The sequence below is a fragment of the Tyto alba genome, unplaced genomic scaffold (genome assembly GCF_018691265.1).
Source record: "Tyto alba isolate M040663 unplaced genomic scaffold, T.alba_DEE_v4.0 Super-Scaffold_9, whole genome shotgun sequence".
Lineage (NCBI taxonomy): Eukaryota > Metazoa > Chordata > Aves > Strigiformes > Tytonidae > Tyto > Tyto alba.
In genome coordinates, this window is record NW_024881330.1 from 37,316,002 (window position 1) to 37,330,165 (window position 14,164).

Here is a 14,164-nt window from a genome sequence, read left to right on the forward strand (position 1 = left end):
AGCAGTGTGGCCCATTATCTCAGGGGAGGATGGGGAGTACCTGCAAGCCAGGTCCCTGGCCCCTGGCACAGCACGGCAAGGACTGCACCACACACATGCACTGCCCTCGGGCTCCGGGGGGGGGACAAGCTTTACTAATAGTCTCCAAAACACAGCCTAACCAGAGCAGAACCAAGAAAATAACAACTTGATCACTGTGTTGAGTTTGTTCCAGGAGCTGAACGTGAGTCCCAGGCTCTGCCTCCTCCCCTGTGTTAGCTCATATTCTGCCTGAGCCTGGTGAGCAACAGTTTGACTTCTCCCTGTACCTATGAAGGTAAAGGAGTTTGATGGGCAGCCTTACAGGCAGCATGGACACAAGCTAAAATCACTTGGCTCAGCAAACTCATTTGTGTCTGGCTGAGAAGAGCCACGTGGACACAGACAAAGGAACACGTTGTAACTTTGGCACTCCTGTGACATACAGTTTTGGGTCACAGCATAACACCAGTGGTGCCAAAGTGATGGGAGCATGTACAAAACCTCTGGGCTGCTCACTGCCTTCAGCTCCAGCAAACTATTAGGCTGTCTGCAATGTATCCGTCTCCGGTATTGAAACCTCATGTAAATGATTGTGTTTTCACTGAGGCAAAGAATGAAGGTGTGTATAATTTTCTAGTCCAGTAGTTAACATCTTGGATACAAGTAAACCAAATCTCGGTCCACATACCAAATCAAACAAAATTAAGATCTTAGAAGAGCTCTTACACCCCTCTGTAAAGCATTACAGCTTTCAGTTATGACAAAGCTTTCTTGCTACCAGTTTTTAAGAAAGTGGACAGAGCTTCCTTAGGTACCTCAGCCCAGGAGAAGGCTTGCTGCTGCGAATACTCCAGCAGTCAAGACTGATGCTTTACTAGCTTTAAGTAGCAAGGCTGAGGCTTTCTTCAGCACCTCTGCATTTCTTAACAATATGTTCAGTTAGTTCCCCGCTCAAGATGCTATCTTTTATAAACCTCATTATCAAGACATCCAACCTGTGCACGTTACATGAGGAATTTCAGTGTTTAATGGAGGCGATGTTGCAATGCTATGTATTATAGCACTTTGTACTGTAATGTCCAACTCTCATAAATAATATTGTCTAATATTTATTTGTGTAGTGCTTACTAAAGGGCCTGACCCTCAACTGTGAATGTTACTGTAATACCCCAAAAAGGATAATTGTTTTACTCCCAATTAGGAAAAAAATCTAACCATAAACCCAAGAAATACATGTGGAAGCTGGTTTTTGCATTAATTTCTTCCCCCTGGATGCTGGAACATAAAGAGGGAGCACATGTGTTTTTTCCTTTCTCCTCATATTGCAAACCCTGCAAAGCAAAAGGGTTATTCACCTTCCTGCAACTGTTTCTCATTACAGAGCTCCCTTAGGCTCCCAGAAAGAGATTCCTTCACCCAATTCCATCAAAGTGGGAGCAGTAGAAACTTGAATAAATAATTGTGTGCTATAACTCTGGGAGCAGGATAATAAAATTTTGGCAAACTGCATCGGAATCTGACTAGTTAATTAGAAAGTGATTGATTCTGATGAGGTAATAAGCTGAGGAGGCGGAAGGGAAGATTCTAAAAAGAGAGAGTATTGACATCCATTTTCATGAAAACAGGCTGGGTTTGGCTGCATTCCAGGTCTTAGGGCTCTTCCATCTGCAGGTGCTTCACTGCCCATCTACAGGGGATCAGACAGAGACACATGGCAGGGTAACAAGTAATGGATATGTTTATCATTAACTTATAATTATCTTTTCCCCCCAAAAAATATCTCAAGTTACTCACTCATGAAGGAGTGGATCAACAATGACGCTTCTTAGAAGTGCCAAGTACTTAAAATACCAGCAAAAGTCAGTAGTGGCTGCAAGTCATCAAACCCTTTGAAGAACCATGTATTTAGAGTTGTGCAAATTTTTAAGTCTCCATGTCAGCCTCCCCTGTCCTGCCCTCACCCCCAGACTTCCAGAGTTGGAAACTCAACTGACAGTGGACTTAAGTTCTGGTTTTTAAGCACAATGCTGATAATGTGCTCAGGAAAAAAGAGAAGACAGTGCACACAAAAAAAAAAAAAAAAAAAAAAAAAAAACAGTAGTGCAAAATAAGCTACAGACAAAGCCCAAATATAGTCCTGTTGCTGTCTTAAAACAGTATGCCTGACAAACAACAGAGATATGAACGTGAGGGTCAACAGAGATATATAAATTGCAATAATTATAAATACTGTGCTTTAGATTTTTACATTGAAGAGTCAGAAAACTAGCTTTGGTTTAAGACACATCTCCTTTGAATCCATTTTGGTTTGAGCAGTAAATCAACACTAATCTGTCATATTATTCACAAGTTCTGTTCCTCAAGGGAAGAATAAAGCTGGAACCAGGAACCTTTCAAGACACAAGTTTTGTACCTAAATAACCATCAGAGCACCTATTTCACTTCTTTTTTTTTTTTTTTCAGAGAAAGTATTTTGCAATTAACTGCAAGTAGTGGGTCTATTGAAGAGCATTAATGTAAGAGTTATGATATGGCCTGATAGTATGCTCCACTGTTGCTGGTATTAGAAGAACAGGAAAAGCCAGTGAAAATAAGTTACATCACTTCCATTCTCGAAGTGAGAAGGATACCTGCACTTGGGTTTAAATTCAGACATACGTATCTCTACCCTGGCAAGTTGGTCTATTAGAGATCAGGTGTATTTCAAAGTATCAAAAGTTACACTCTCTAGTGACATCAGGATTAGTCCCCATTCGTCAACCCGAAGAAACATACGTTCCGGTGCTAAAGTCAAGTTTGGGGAGCACAGTTTGCCCCCAGTGTGATCCATGCACAACTTGAAAGTTTTGATTAAATTTCCAGGACAGTGCAAACAGAGTAGATACTGCACAAGTGGATCATATTCTTGTTGCAGGGTCTCCTTGCATATGCTGGCACGGGAAAGAAAACACAATCCCTCCTGTCCCAGTCTCCCTCCTCATTCTGTCTGGTGGAGGGAGCTTTACTATGTGTGGTGTTCTGTGTTTGTTCCAGCCATTTCCATCTGTCTCCAAAATCTACACTTATAAGGCAAAATCACTTAGACTTTGACTCTGGCCTATCTGTCATAATCCAAAGAATTAAAAGGAAAACTCATATCTGTCCGGTTCAAATGAACATACTCTTCTGGAGGGCTTTATCACAAAGAAGTTTGAGAAAGTTATCTTGATGTTCCTATTACAAAGCAATGTATTTCTGTGTCAGGCAGAGAATAAAGCAAATGCAAAGATACCCCTTCTTACCACCCACTGATTTGGACAAAGGGAAAACAATCAGGAAGAAAAGAAGCAGACAGTGGAAAGAGTGGCAACGTATCTTTTGACTCATTTTGGTTCTTAATTGACTGTCCTTACCACTCATTTTTCCCAAGTAGATTTTGTCATTTACAGACTGCTCTAGCTGCTTTCTTTCAGAAAGAAACACCAGGGCAGTGGGGAAAGTGGGGAGAGCTTTGCCTTCTGCCACACTGAAGCCAGTGCTGTAAAGTCAGCAGTTGCAAGGTCCATCCCTTTTGGGAAGAGGATCAGACACAAAAGGAGTCATTTCTTGAATGTGCATTTACTGAAACCTATACTGCGTCATCCCTGAAGGATCATTTTGGGATTGGCTATAGTAATTAATTTGGGCAGCAGTGGCAGTCTAGCCAAAGCATAAGTGACAAAACTCACAGAAATTGGATGACTACTTGAGGGCTTTAGTCCACATGGAAACCTTTCGATCTCAAAGAGGACTGGTCTCCTGCCAACACCTGAGCTGTAAGGTTAACTCATACACTTTTACAGAAGGTGTAGTCCCTTCAGACTTTTTAAACTTAGCATCTGGAGCTCCTTAAGGAGGGATATTTTTCCCTTTTTTTTTTTTTTTTTTAAGAAAAAAAAAGTCCATATAATGCTTAATGTAATAAACCCCTGAAACCTGCCTGAAGTGTATAGGCTCTGCTACAGTACAAATGCCACTGCCTGTACTGAGTGAATAATGGATAATGAATGTTTCATTCCACACGTTTAACTTTTGGTTCATGAATTGCCCAAAGGCAAATCACATTAGTCATAATCACTTGCTGAGTAATTTCCACAAATTAGTTTTGGTCTGTAGCTCCATTGCCCACAGTGTTTTGTTATTAATCATTATTATAAATTGATTCCTTCGTTGGCTGGTTCTATTAACTTGTAGGTGACAAAATACTGCTTTTTTCCCTATGGGGTGAACATAGCGTGTAGACCTGCACTGCCAGTAAAAATAGCCAACTCTACATATTAAAATTTGTCTGGTGTGGGTTCTGTAAAGTTGCTTAAACTTGCATGTATTCAACCAATAAACTCATCCACGGTAACGAAGCACAAAGCAAGCCTAAATGTACTGAGATGAGTCTCATCAGCCACCATCCCAGGCTGCGAAGCAGCAGGAGGTGGCCCTGGCCCCCGCGCTCCCCCTGCCACCCCCCCCCCCCTTGGACCACAGTACCACCATCTCTCCAGAGCAAGTTGTCAGAAAGCTCTTTCACATCACGCACTGCCATGTGTGCAGCTGTCTCTTAGGGCAATACGTGTCTGAGGTCATAAGAAATGAGGCAGGTGGGGAACGGAGAGTCACGCTCTTTCTCAAGGCAGGAGATGCCAGTTTTGGGTTTCCACTAAGTGCAAAGATGGTGGCAGCTGGGAGATGCCATCTGTATGTATACAGCAGTATGTATCTCTTGTCTCCAGCATGTTCCTACGTCAAGTTTCTTTCAGTTTCTGTGGGGAAGAAAAATAAGAGCCTGGTAACCGTGCTTCCCACCAGCAGCACCACCCCACATCTCTGAACACCTTTTGCACAGTCCCTGTGCCAAAGACCGCTGGAGCGGGTATGAGGGTGAGTATGACAGGGGTAAGTGTTGGTGGAGCTCCTCCTCCAACCTTTATGTAAGATGACAAGTATGTTGCACAGCAGTGTTAAGGGACATTTTCATGTGGTTGTAATAGACTAAAATGCAGCAAATTCTTTAGCAACTCACGTACAAACTCATGGAGTTATTTATTTCTCTAGCTATAGATCACTGTCACAGTTTTTGGATTGGCTGCTGCTCTAATGCAATCACAGGCACTGATCTTATATTTTAGATTTTTTGCTGCAGTCATTTGCTCTTATAAATACTATCTCTTTCTACAGATACAATACAAATCCTTGTTCCTGATCCAGCGTTTAACCCTGACCCAGCTGTTTTTGCAGCTTCACTGTTTCACACTAATCATTTGCAAATTATTACAGTAATCAACAAAGGAAAGAGAAATATTTAAGATGATACTACTACAGTGACCTGAGTATTTCAGAACTGCCTGCTCTCAGTCCCCCAGGTCTCCTCTTATCCATCCGCTGTCCCTCTGTCTCATACACCTCTCCAATGATTGCCTATTGTCTCCTGCTCTTCCTTGTTTAGGAGACAATTTGAGGAGCCTGTTGCTGATTCATGAGCCCTTTTTTAATTCTGTTGTACCTGACTGACAGAAACAAATGTCACATTCCCATGTGTTTTGCAAAGAAACCGGGATATGCTCAGGTCCTCAGACCCAGCAGATTCTGTTTAGCTGTTCTTGAATTTTCCTTTTTAAGCATTATTTTTGAAGCACTACTTCATTTGAGCCTTGACTGATAACTTCTGCTCCATCGGTGGTCTACAAGCACTTTTTATCACATATGCCTCAATGAGATTGGGACTGTTTGTATAGGTAGCAAAGAAGCTACTGCTCTGTGAACACTCCTGGCATAATAGTTAGACCACTCATTCTTCAGTAGCTTTTACAAAAGAAATTCCTGGGCACAGCCAGGCACTTTAACTTTGGGAGGAGCCAGCCTAGCAGGCCTTGAAGCCACAACTCCATTCCCCTTTGTTTGTTTTCTGTCCTCTACAGCAGCTGCTTATCCATTGTAATCCCTGAATTGATCCTGTTGTTGCAGTTCAGGGAATCAGAAAAATATCTCATAGGGGAAAAGGAACACTTGGCTATAAATCTGATAGTTTACAGCTCCATGGGCAAATTCTTAAAGAGGCTTCAGAGAACAAAAGCTTGTCTGAAAATGCAGTAAGAAAGCCTGTCATCCCAAATGGAGCTATTCCTACTTTGCGGAAGGAAAGAATTAGCTCAGTAGCCAGGGCTGTGTGCATTTTACTTTGCACAGACAGCAAATGTATCTATATAGCCAGATGCTTTATTTATCAGTCCAGATTTTACCCTAACTCATAGTTAGGATTCCAGTCAGATGTATGTAGAATATTTCAGGTACACAGGGAACATCAGGTGACAACAGAGGTTATTCATCAATATATCAGAACCAGTCTGTGAACCAGTTGCCAGGCTCAGAAGGAAAAGGTTGTTCCAGGAAAACTTTAGTAGCAAGGTGCAAGATAGAACAGGAGAGCCCTGGTAGTGAGTGTATTCTTCTCACAAGGCGCAGAAAGCCTGGACTTTCCAAGATGGGAGGAACCTGCTTCCTCTTTTACTGGTGAGGAAGCCTGAACCTGAGCTTGACAAGATCATCAGCACAGTCCCAGTGGCAGCAGGATCAGACCCAGAGCTTACTAGTCCATTTCTTACGCAGTGCAGCAACAACCACAAAATTAACCAAGCTGCAAATAGTTTAATAAGAAACAAAATAGGGTTTTGGCTGGGTTTTTTTAATGAACCTGTTAAGACTGTTTCACGTCTTTCAGATATACTTAGCCCAGTGGCATCTGTACTTGTAAGAACAGATATTCAATTCCTGAATAATTGTGTATGAGTTTTTCCTCAGTGACTCTCTTGAGGAATAGCCTACAAGTTCTTTTCTGCAGTGTAGAGCCCTGTGTAAAATTATACTAGTGTAAGTAGAGTGGCAAGACCATTACTATGTTATAGTTCCACAAAGATCTGCAAAACTCAAAACTTCAAGCTGTGCATTGTGTGCGTTCTGTTCCTGCCAGTGTTACGGCTGCTGCAATCCCATGAATCAATCCAGATTTATTGGCACAATTATTCTTACCAGCCTCACTGAAAAGCAAATAAATACTGAAAAGTTGGAGCCAATTAAATGTCTAGTGTGCTCAATCAGAAACTTAAATTACTTTGCACCAGCAACTAGGACTACCTTGTAAGCCCTTCTAGAAAGCACAGCAAAGTCCACACTTAATTGCCACTGGACCATTTTGCTGCATATAAAGGGCAGCTGAAGGAGATTTGCAGTCAGGACTGTCAATTAAGTTCCTTAATTGGCAGGAGCAAGTGAGGATGAAATCAGTCGCGATCCTGAAAATATTTGCAAGGCTGAAAACATTAGAGAGCAGCAGTTCTGTTCTTTCACATGAACTACAGCACTGCTATAATTATCCTCCAGTGTCAGAGTCAACAGGAGTCATTCTTCCTTCATTCTATCTTTGCAAATGTACCAATAGAAGCCTAAAATTCTGCTGCGCACTATATATGTGCATGCGAGGGGTGTTTGTGTACATACATATATGGGTCTCTTTCTTGTGTGTTATGTGATGAAGCTTCTGATAGCCAGACCTCTGACAACAGCAGTGAGACTAGAGCAGTTTCTGCTTCTTCTATTCTCTACCTTCTAATGCCAAATTTCTAACTGAAAACATATCTAATGAATTTCAGGGCTGCTTAGGGTGTTTATGTGTCTATATGTAAGCATATGGATGTAAATGAGAAATCCGTACATCCTGAGAGAGTCCGTGTCATGCTGAGAGAGCCCACGAGCAAAGAACATCACTGCTTGCATTACTGACTGCATGTTCCCTTTTACAAGAAGCTCAGAAATGCCAAACCATTTCAACTAATGGCATCGTAACAATAATTATAATCTGAACTTTACAGTTGACAGCAATTCTCAAAGAAATCTGTTCATAGTGATGTTAAAGACAAGGCCAGCTTTGGCACATGTATTGCTGTATACAACTCCATGAGTATAAAAACTGGAATTGCTAGGTAATAAAGCATAACAAAATTACTGTCTTCATGGGATATAACACAGATAAATCATATAAACAAGTTTGTCTAGATACTAAATAGAAATTATGGCAGTTATTCTAGTTATTTTCAGTGACAAGCATCAGTCATCTCTTTTGATCGATACACGATTGCAGACCTGATGAGAGCACTAACCGTCTTCCTTTCAGGCTAAATGGAAGAAGAAATTAAACACCTGTTTACAAAAAGGTAGTGAGAAACAGCTGGAGGCAACTGGCCAAGAAAATGGCTTTAATTACAAAGTATGAGCCTGACTAAGCCCTGTGGTTTAAAGAAGATGGGGATTTCTTTCAGGGACTTGAATGAAAAAAAGGACTGTGGGATTTATGCGGCCATGAGTTTACTCCTAGAGAAAAGCAAGGAAACTCCTTTCTCCTTGGTCTCCCTTTCCACAGTCACAGAATGAGTTGGAGGAAAACCTGGAATGAGTGAAGAAAAAACCTCCCTGCTCTGGTTTCTGCCTTGGCAGTGCAGCAGAGCTTTGTGTACACTGTTTGTGATATGTAGGATTATACCAACTAAATGTTTGTATTCTTGGAAAATTGTTTGCATCATTTTTAATCTTGGAAGAAATTCTGAGTTCTCTTAGCTCAGCTCCCAAATCTTTTTAAAATATTTGTCCCTTTGCCTTGTGCTGACTTTTATCACCATACTGACCAAAAGCTGGAGACTTGACTAATGAGTTCAGGGTTGCTGTAGCTTGGAAGGTGTCCGGGTAAGAGCTGATACATCTATACTCTCAAGCTGTCTTTAACACCTCTATTTAAAGAGAAACTGCCTACAAGGGAACGCAAAGAGTGCTGGCTTTCCTATGCACAAGTTGAGTCCCAGGGACGTTTACGGGACAAGTGAGGTTGAAAAAAGAACGTGCAGTTAAAAAAGAATACTTACTATGTAGTCACCGATTAATGATCTCTCATACCTTCTTTGTTAAATAAAGCAATAATGTCTTTAAATCCTCTGGGAAAAGGGAGCTGTCTGTATGCTTTTACATACCATTTCTTCTCATAGAAAGCAAGTCAGAATGCTCGTGCCTCCAGTGAGATTGTGGGAAAGAGCATTTGCTGGGCATCTGCGGAGCCACTGCTGTCCCTGGGAACAGGTACCCGGAGTCACACCGGAGTGCAGCAGCGGGGGCCGAGTACTTGGTCTCCAGGTCCCAAGTCTGAGCCTGCTGAAAATCCTTGCCTGAACTCTGCTTTTTGTCCAGAGGCTTAAAACATCCCAAGACCCTCTAAAGGCAGATAGGAAAAGGTGTGCGAAGGAGACAGTTCTGCAAAGCAGATGAGAATGTTTAGGCTTGCAGGCATACTCTAAAGCGTATCTCTTTTCTTCTAGCCTTAAGATATCAGGTGAATTTTGAGGTTCAAATATTTGGCTATGTGTTCAGGGACTTCTGTAGGATTTCCACACTTGTTCATTTTGTAGCTGCAGAATCTTCCCCCCGCCTAGCAAATCCCACCACCCACACAGCAAATAAATGTCTTTTGGCACTGACTGGTACATCATCCATAATAGTATATAATAGCTAATGTGTAATGTGTGGGGATAACACCACCCCATCGCGTATAGTAAAGAGGATAGGAGAACTATATCACTACCACTCACAAGCCAGCAGAGCCCAGTGTAGAAATCCAAGGCATGCTTGCCAAGGAATGATGCTAAAAGAAGAGTGATAACTCTGATGGAGCTCTCAGTACCCGTGGGGGATGCAATGATGAGGTCTCCTAAAGTTGACAGTGAGTAAAGGATAGTTGGACTTGCTCAGTCCAAACATGCCTGCTTTGAAATCCATCTTCTGTTTGTCAGTCTTCATGTGCTGTCTCTGTGTCATGCCAAGAACAAGCTGAAAGCTGCAATATAAATAAGATATCTGTTGGAGAAATGTATTCCTTGTCATATGCTTTATAAAGCAAAATCAAGTCAGCAATTGAAGTGGTGCTCTGGATAGCACAGGTAACATCTCCCAGATGAGCACTGAATGCTTTATTTACATTGCAAAGGATGAGAAGTGGGAGTCAAATAAAACCAAACTATCCAAATAAGGAACTGATCTGAAGAGGAGTGATTTGCAATCTAAAAATGGGATTTATTTTGGATTTCACTTCCAGGACCATGCCAGGAGTGAAATACTGCATTTTTGCCAAATGAGGATAGCAGTGTGCAATACACCACTGATTTCATTAGTTAAAAGAAGATTGCTTCTGCGTTTAATATTCTCTTGCAGCCAGTAATGTGAGGGACAACTAGAATATGACAGAAATTAAAAATCTTGGTGATATGTAAATATTGGTTGATTTATCCCCTCCACAATGATGTGAAATTTGTCAAAATTAAAAATCTTGGTGATATGTAAATATTGGTTGATTTATCCCCTCCACAATGATGTGAAATTTGTCAAAATTAATCCTGAGTAACTATCAAGAGCAAAGACATGTTTCAGATGTATCTCAATCATGATTACTTTTTTTATTTTTATTTTTGTAACTTCTATTTCCAGTTTTGTGTGCTTACATATTGCAGTTTTCCAGGAGACACTTCACTTCAGTTGTTCTTAGCTTGTGTATAGCAATTTGTTATTTTTTTAAAGATGGCTCAAGCTGAGCTGATTGATAGGCTGTTACTCCAAGAGCAACAGATTTACCTTCCGTGATGTGTATTTTTAGGGATAAATCTTAGAAGTCAAATGCACATTTCTAATTAACCATGTGTGAAATCAACCATGTTGAATTAGGGGGGGAATTTCACTGGATGCCTATAATTAATCAAAATACAAAAGATAGATAAACTAACAAACATAAGTTGTTAGCACAGTGAGAGGATCTTTATTTATAAGCAGCATTTAGCACTATTTAGTTCATGAGTTCAGTTTCTACTGACCATCTGTCATAGCTGCTGTCAGCTTTGCAAGCCTCATGAACTTCGCCAGTCCTGGTGTGAGACTTCAAAAGATGCTGCGCTCACCCACCACTATCACACAGATCCATAGACCATATTGTGGCAGCGTGAAACAAAAGAGTGGTTTTGGCAGGAATAGAAGAGGTTGCCCCTGTGTTTCAGTTTTTCTTCTTCCAAAGTAGCAGGCATTTAATTGGATTAACTGGACTAAAGTCATTCCTGCTTGAAGAGGTGGTATCGGGTTGGGTGTCAGATGCCTTCTTGGTAATCAGAATATTCTTACTCGGGGCCACTGGAGAAATGGTGGGAACTAAACCCCTGTTGCAAGATTGTACTCTCTTCTCTAATGAGGATTGTAGCAAGACCAGGTGAAATGCATTAGATATTTCTGAAATAGTTGATATGGCATAGAAGAAATCAGGAGCTTTTGAAATACAGATTATGAAAGCCTTCTTGGAAACGTGGAATGCAAGTAAGGCAAGGGGCATTCATGAGCTGTACCCATGACTTTCATCAATGCAGCCTAGCACAGATGATTGCAATAAACTTCAAAAGATATTTATCAAGTATTAATTCTTTTCAAATTCTCTTTAAGAAATGTGGGGACATGGTAGTCCCTATAAAAGCTCCCAAACTTTTATATTTTTAAGGCCTGTGGATCTTGACATGCATATTTGTCACATTGACACAGAGGTTGTTGCTGAGACTCCTTTCTATAGCTTCCTGTGACTATTCAGCAGCTCTGGGAAGAGGTTTATTAACTTATGTTCTTGCCAATGCCCTCACAGTGGAACTGCTCTTGCGTCTGTTGAATAGTATGTGCATCTGTTGTTGGTATGGCTTAGCAATACAATACCATTTTGCTGCAGGGTGCAGAACACTGAGTTACAAGTCCCTGTCTGAAACTTTCTTGCTCTCTTGAAAATTCATGTTCCGGGCTAAAATTTCCAAGTGTTTTTCAGATTTAGGTACAAAAGAAAGTGAAAATGGACAAGAAATTGTGAACTCCTGGACTCCATAGGCGCTAACACGTAGGGAATGTATAGTAGTCTGAAGAGGCACATGAAATTAGAGGTAGCTTTTGTTTAAAGCCATCTGCGGAGGCACATTCCTCAGACCGTTCTCTCTTCCCATTGGCAAATCTCCCACGAGAGTTGTGGTAATATGGATGCAATCATTCCTCAAAATCTGCTCCATTAACATAGATGTCGAGCTGGACCGGCCAATACAGTTTTTATTGTCTATACCATGCTTAGAGTGTTTGCCTGCATAGCTTCAAGCGTGCCATCTCCTGGATTTCCCCGCCTACACTGAATGCATATGAATTACAGGTTGGTTCCTGCACTACAGGTGGACTTGTGGCAGCCCAGCAGCCCCTTCCACATCATTGAAGGCACGGTCACCGACGTGCGAGTACCCCAGAACACGTCCCGAAGTCTGCTGCCCTACCTCCAGCAAGCAAACATCCAGTACACGTAAGCCTGTGCTTTGCTTTCTGTGCCTTGCTCCAGAGATCTGGCCTCCAAGGCAGGTCTGTGTCTACCACGCCAAGCGTGCTTGAAAATACATTCCACATCATAGCAATTAGACTGGCAGACAGCTAGACATTGCCAAAAAAACAACCATTTTAATGGGAGAACAGAAAATCTCCCACAGGCAAGCAGTTTTAATTAAATGTCCTCCTTTGGAGTCAAGCTGAAGTGTTTTCAATGTATATGAAATCACATCTGTTAAGAGAGGGATGGTAATTACTAATTCTACAGCCTGCTTTGCCTCTCTCTGTATTTAACAGGAGCAAGGTTTGTTTACAAGTGTGCTGCAAACACGGAGGCAAGCCTCCTTCATGAATTATAAAGGAATGTACTAGTTCAGTTTTATAACTCCATTCCTCATGACCCAACACAAGTCATACAGAACAATACATGCTAAGGATCACATATCATTTATAGCATTCCTTAAAAGCATTCAAGACAGTTTTGAAGTATACTTACCGCTTCATATTTATCAGTATGAGATACTAGACAAGAGTGATGATCTTGTCATTAAAGCCTTTTCAGTGAGATGCCTAAGCTTCTGAATAATCAACTGACGAGTTACTTGAATTCTCAGACATTTGCTGAATAAAGCCCTACGTGAGGCAATTTATACTTATTTCTCAGTGAGAAAAAGATGGTGCAAGTAGTATTGTATATTACATATATTCTTATGAGAATTCCATTTTTACTACAACAACGGTCTTTTATTAATTTGTCATTCTAAAAATACAAAAACTAACATAAGGAAATTAATTATGCAGGCCCGGTAGCTGAAAGTTCAGAGCGACTTTCATATGGGTTCAACACTGCTTCAGTTTTGTTTGTGTTTAAAAATGAGATGGGGACTTCTGTAATTGTTTTCCTGTGCTTATACAAAAAATGTCCCCTAATTACTGTGCCCTGGCAGTTGTATTCACGTCTGCTGCTGTTCCTGCTCACAGTAATCACCTTTAATGAAATGACAGAAGGCAATTTTATATGTGTTGTAAACACTCCCTATACTTGAAGACCTTTACTTAGGTTGCAGAGCAGAGCATGCAAGGGCAAGAACTGCAACAGCAAATAGTCTCCTCAGTTTGCCTGAAACAATGGACTACAAGTACTAGGACAACATTACGTTAATTTTCCACAGGGAAAGTTTCCTCTCTGACATTTGGCGCACAAGATGCGTGCACTTAGAAGGAAGTCAGGCAGCAATTTCTTCTCTCTCCCTCTTCGTCTCCCCACTCCCCATTTCGGATTCCTTCCCCGCTGGGTCCCAGCCATGGGAAGCAAAGCCTCAGATGAGCACGTGCTTGTCCTGACAAGCCTCCTGAGATCTGTAACTCTGCAAAAGCCGGGAGGATTTGACAGGAGAGCAGCAACAGCAACAGCAGCAGGGTGGCGGGGCACAGCGGAGCCCGCAGCGCAGCTGGGCCGGGCACCGCCGCCCTCAGCCGGGGGGCAGCTCCAGGGACAAGGAGCTGAGGCGCCGGGCAAGGTTTCATACAGCTCCTTTTCTCGTGGCTGGTTTTCACTATTTTTTACGTTTTCCTTTTGACACACTATTTGCAGAGGACTTAAATTGCTACATCCCTTTTGGAATGGGAAAAAGCTGAGGCGAACACCATGCAAAACTTCGGCCTGGCAGAATGACGCTTGCCTAAATTATGACAAATTTCTAAAGATAGGAAGCATTAA

The 14,164-nt window shown here is 41.6% G+C and overlaps 1 protein-coding gene across 1 annotated transcript in view; it reads left to right on the plus strand.

Moving 5' to 3' along the window:
- CPA6 (carboxypeptidase A6) overlaps positions 1-14,164 on the plus strand; it is an 86,245-nt gene that overhangs the window by 40,095 nt on the left and 31,986 nt on the right. Inside the window, exon 3 of the mRNA XM_042786194.1 lies at positions 12,300-12,424. Coding sequence (XP_042642128.1) covers positions 12,300-12,424 — 125 coding nt within the window. The remainder of the gene's footprint in view (positions 1-12,299; positions 12,425-14,164) is intronic.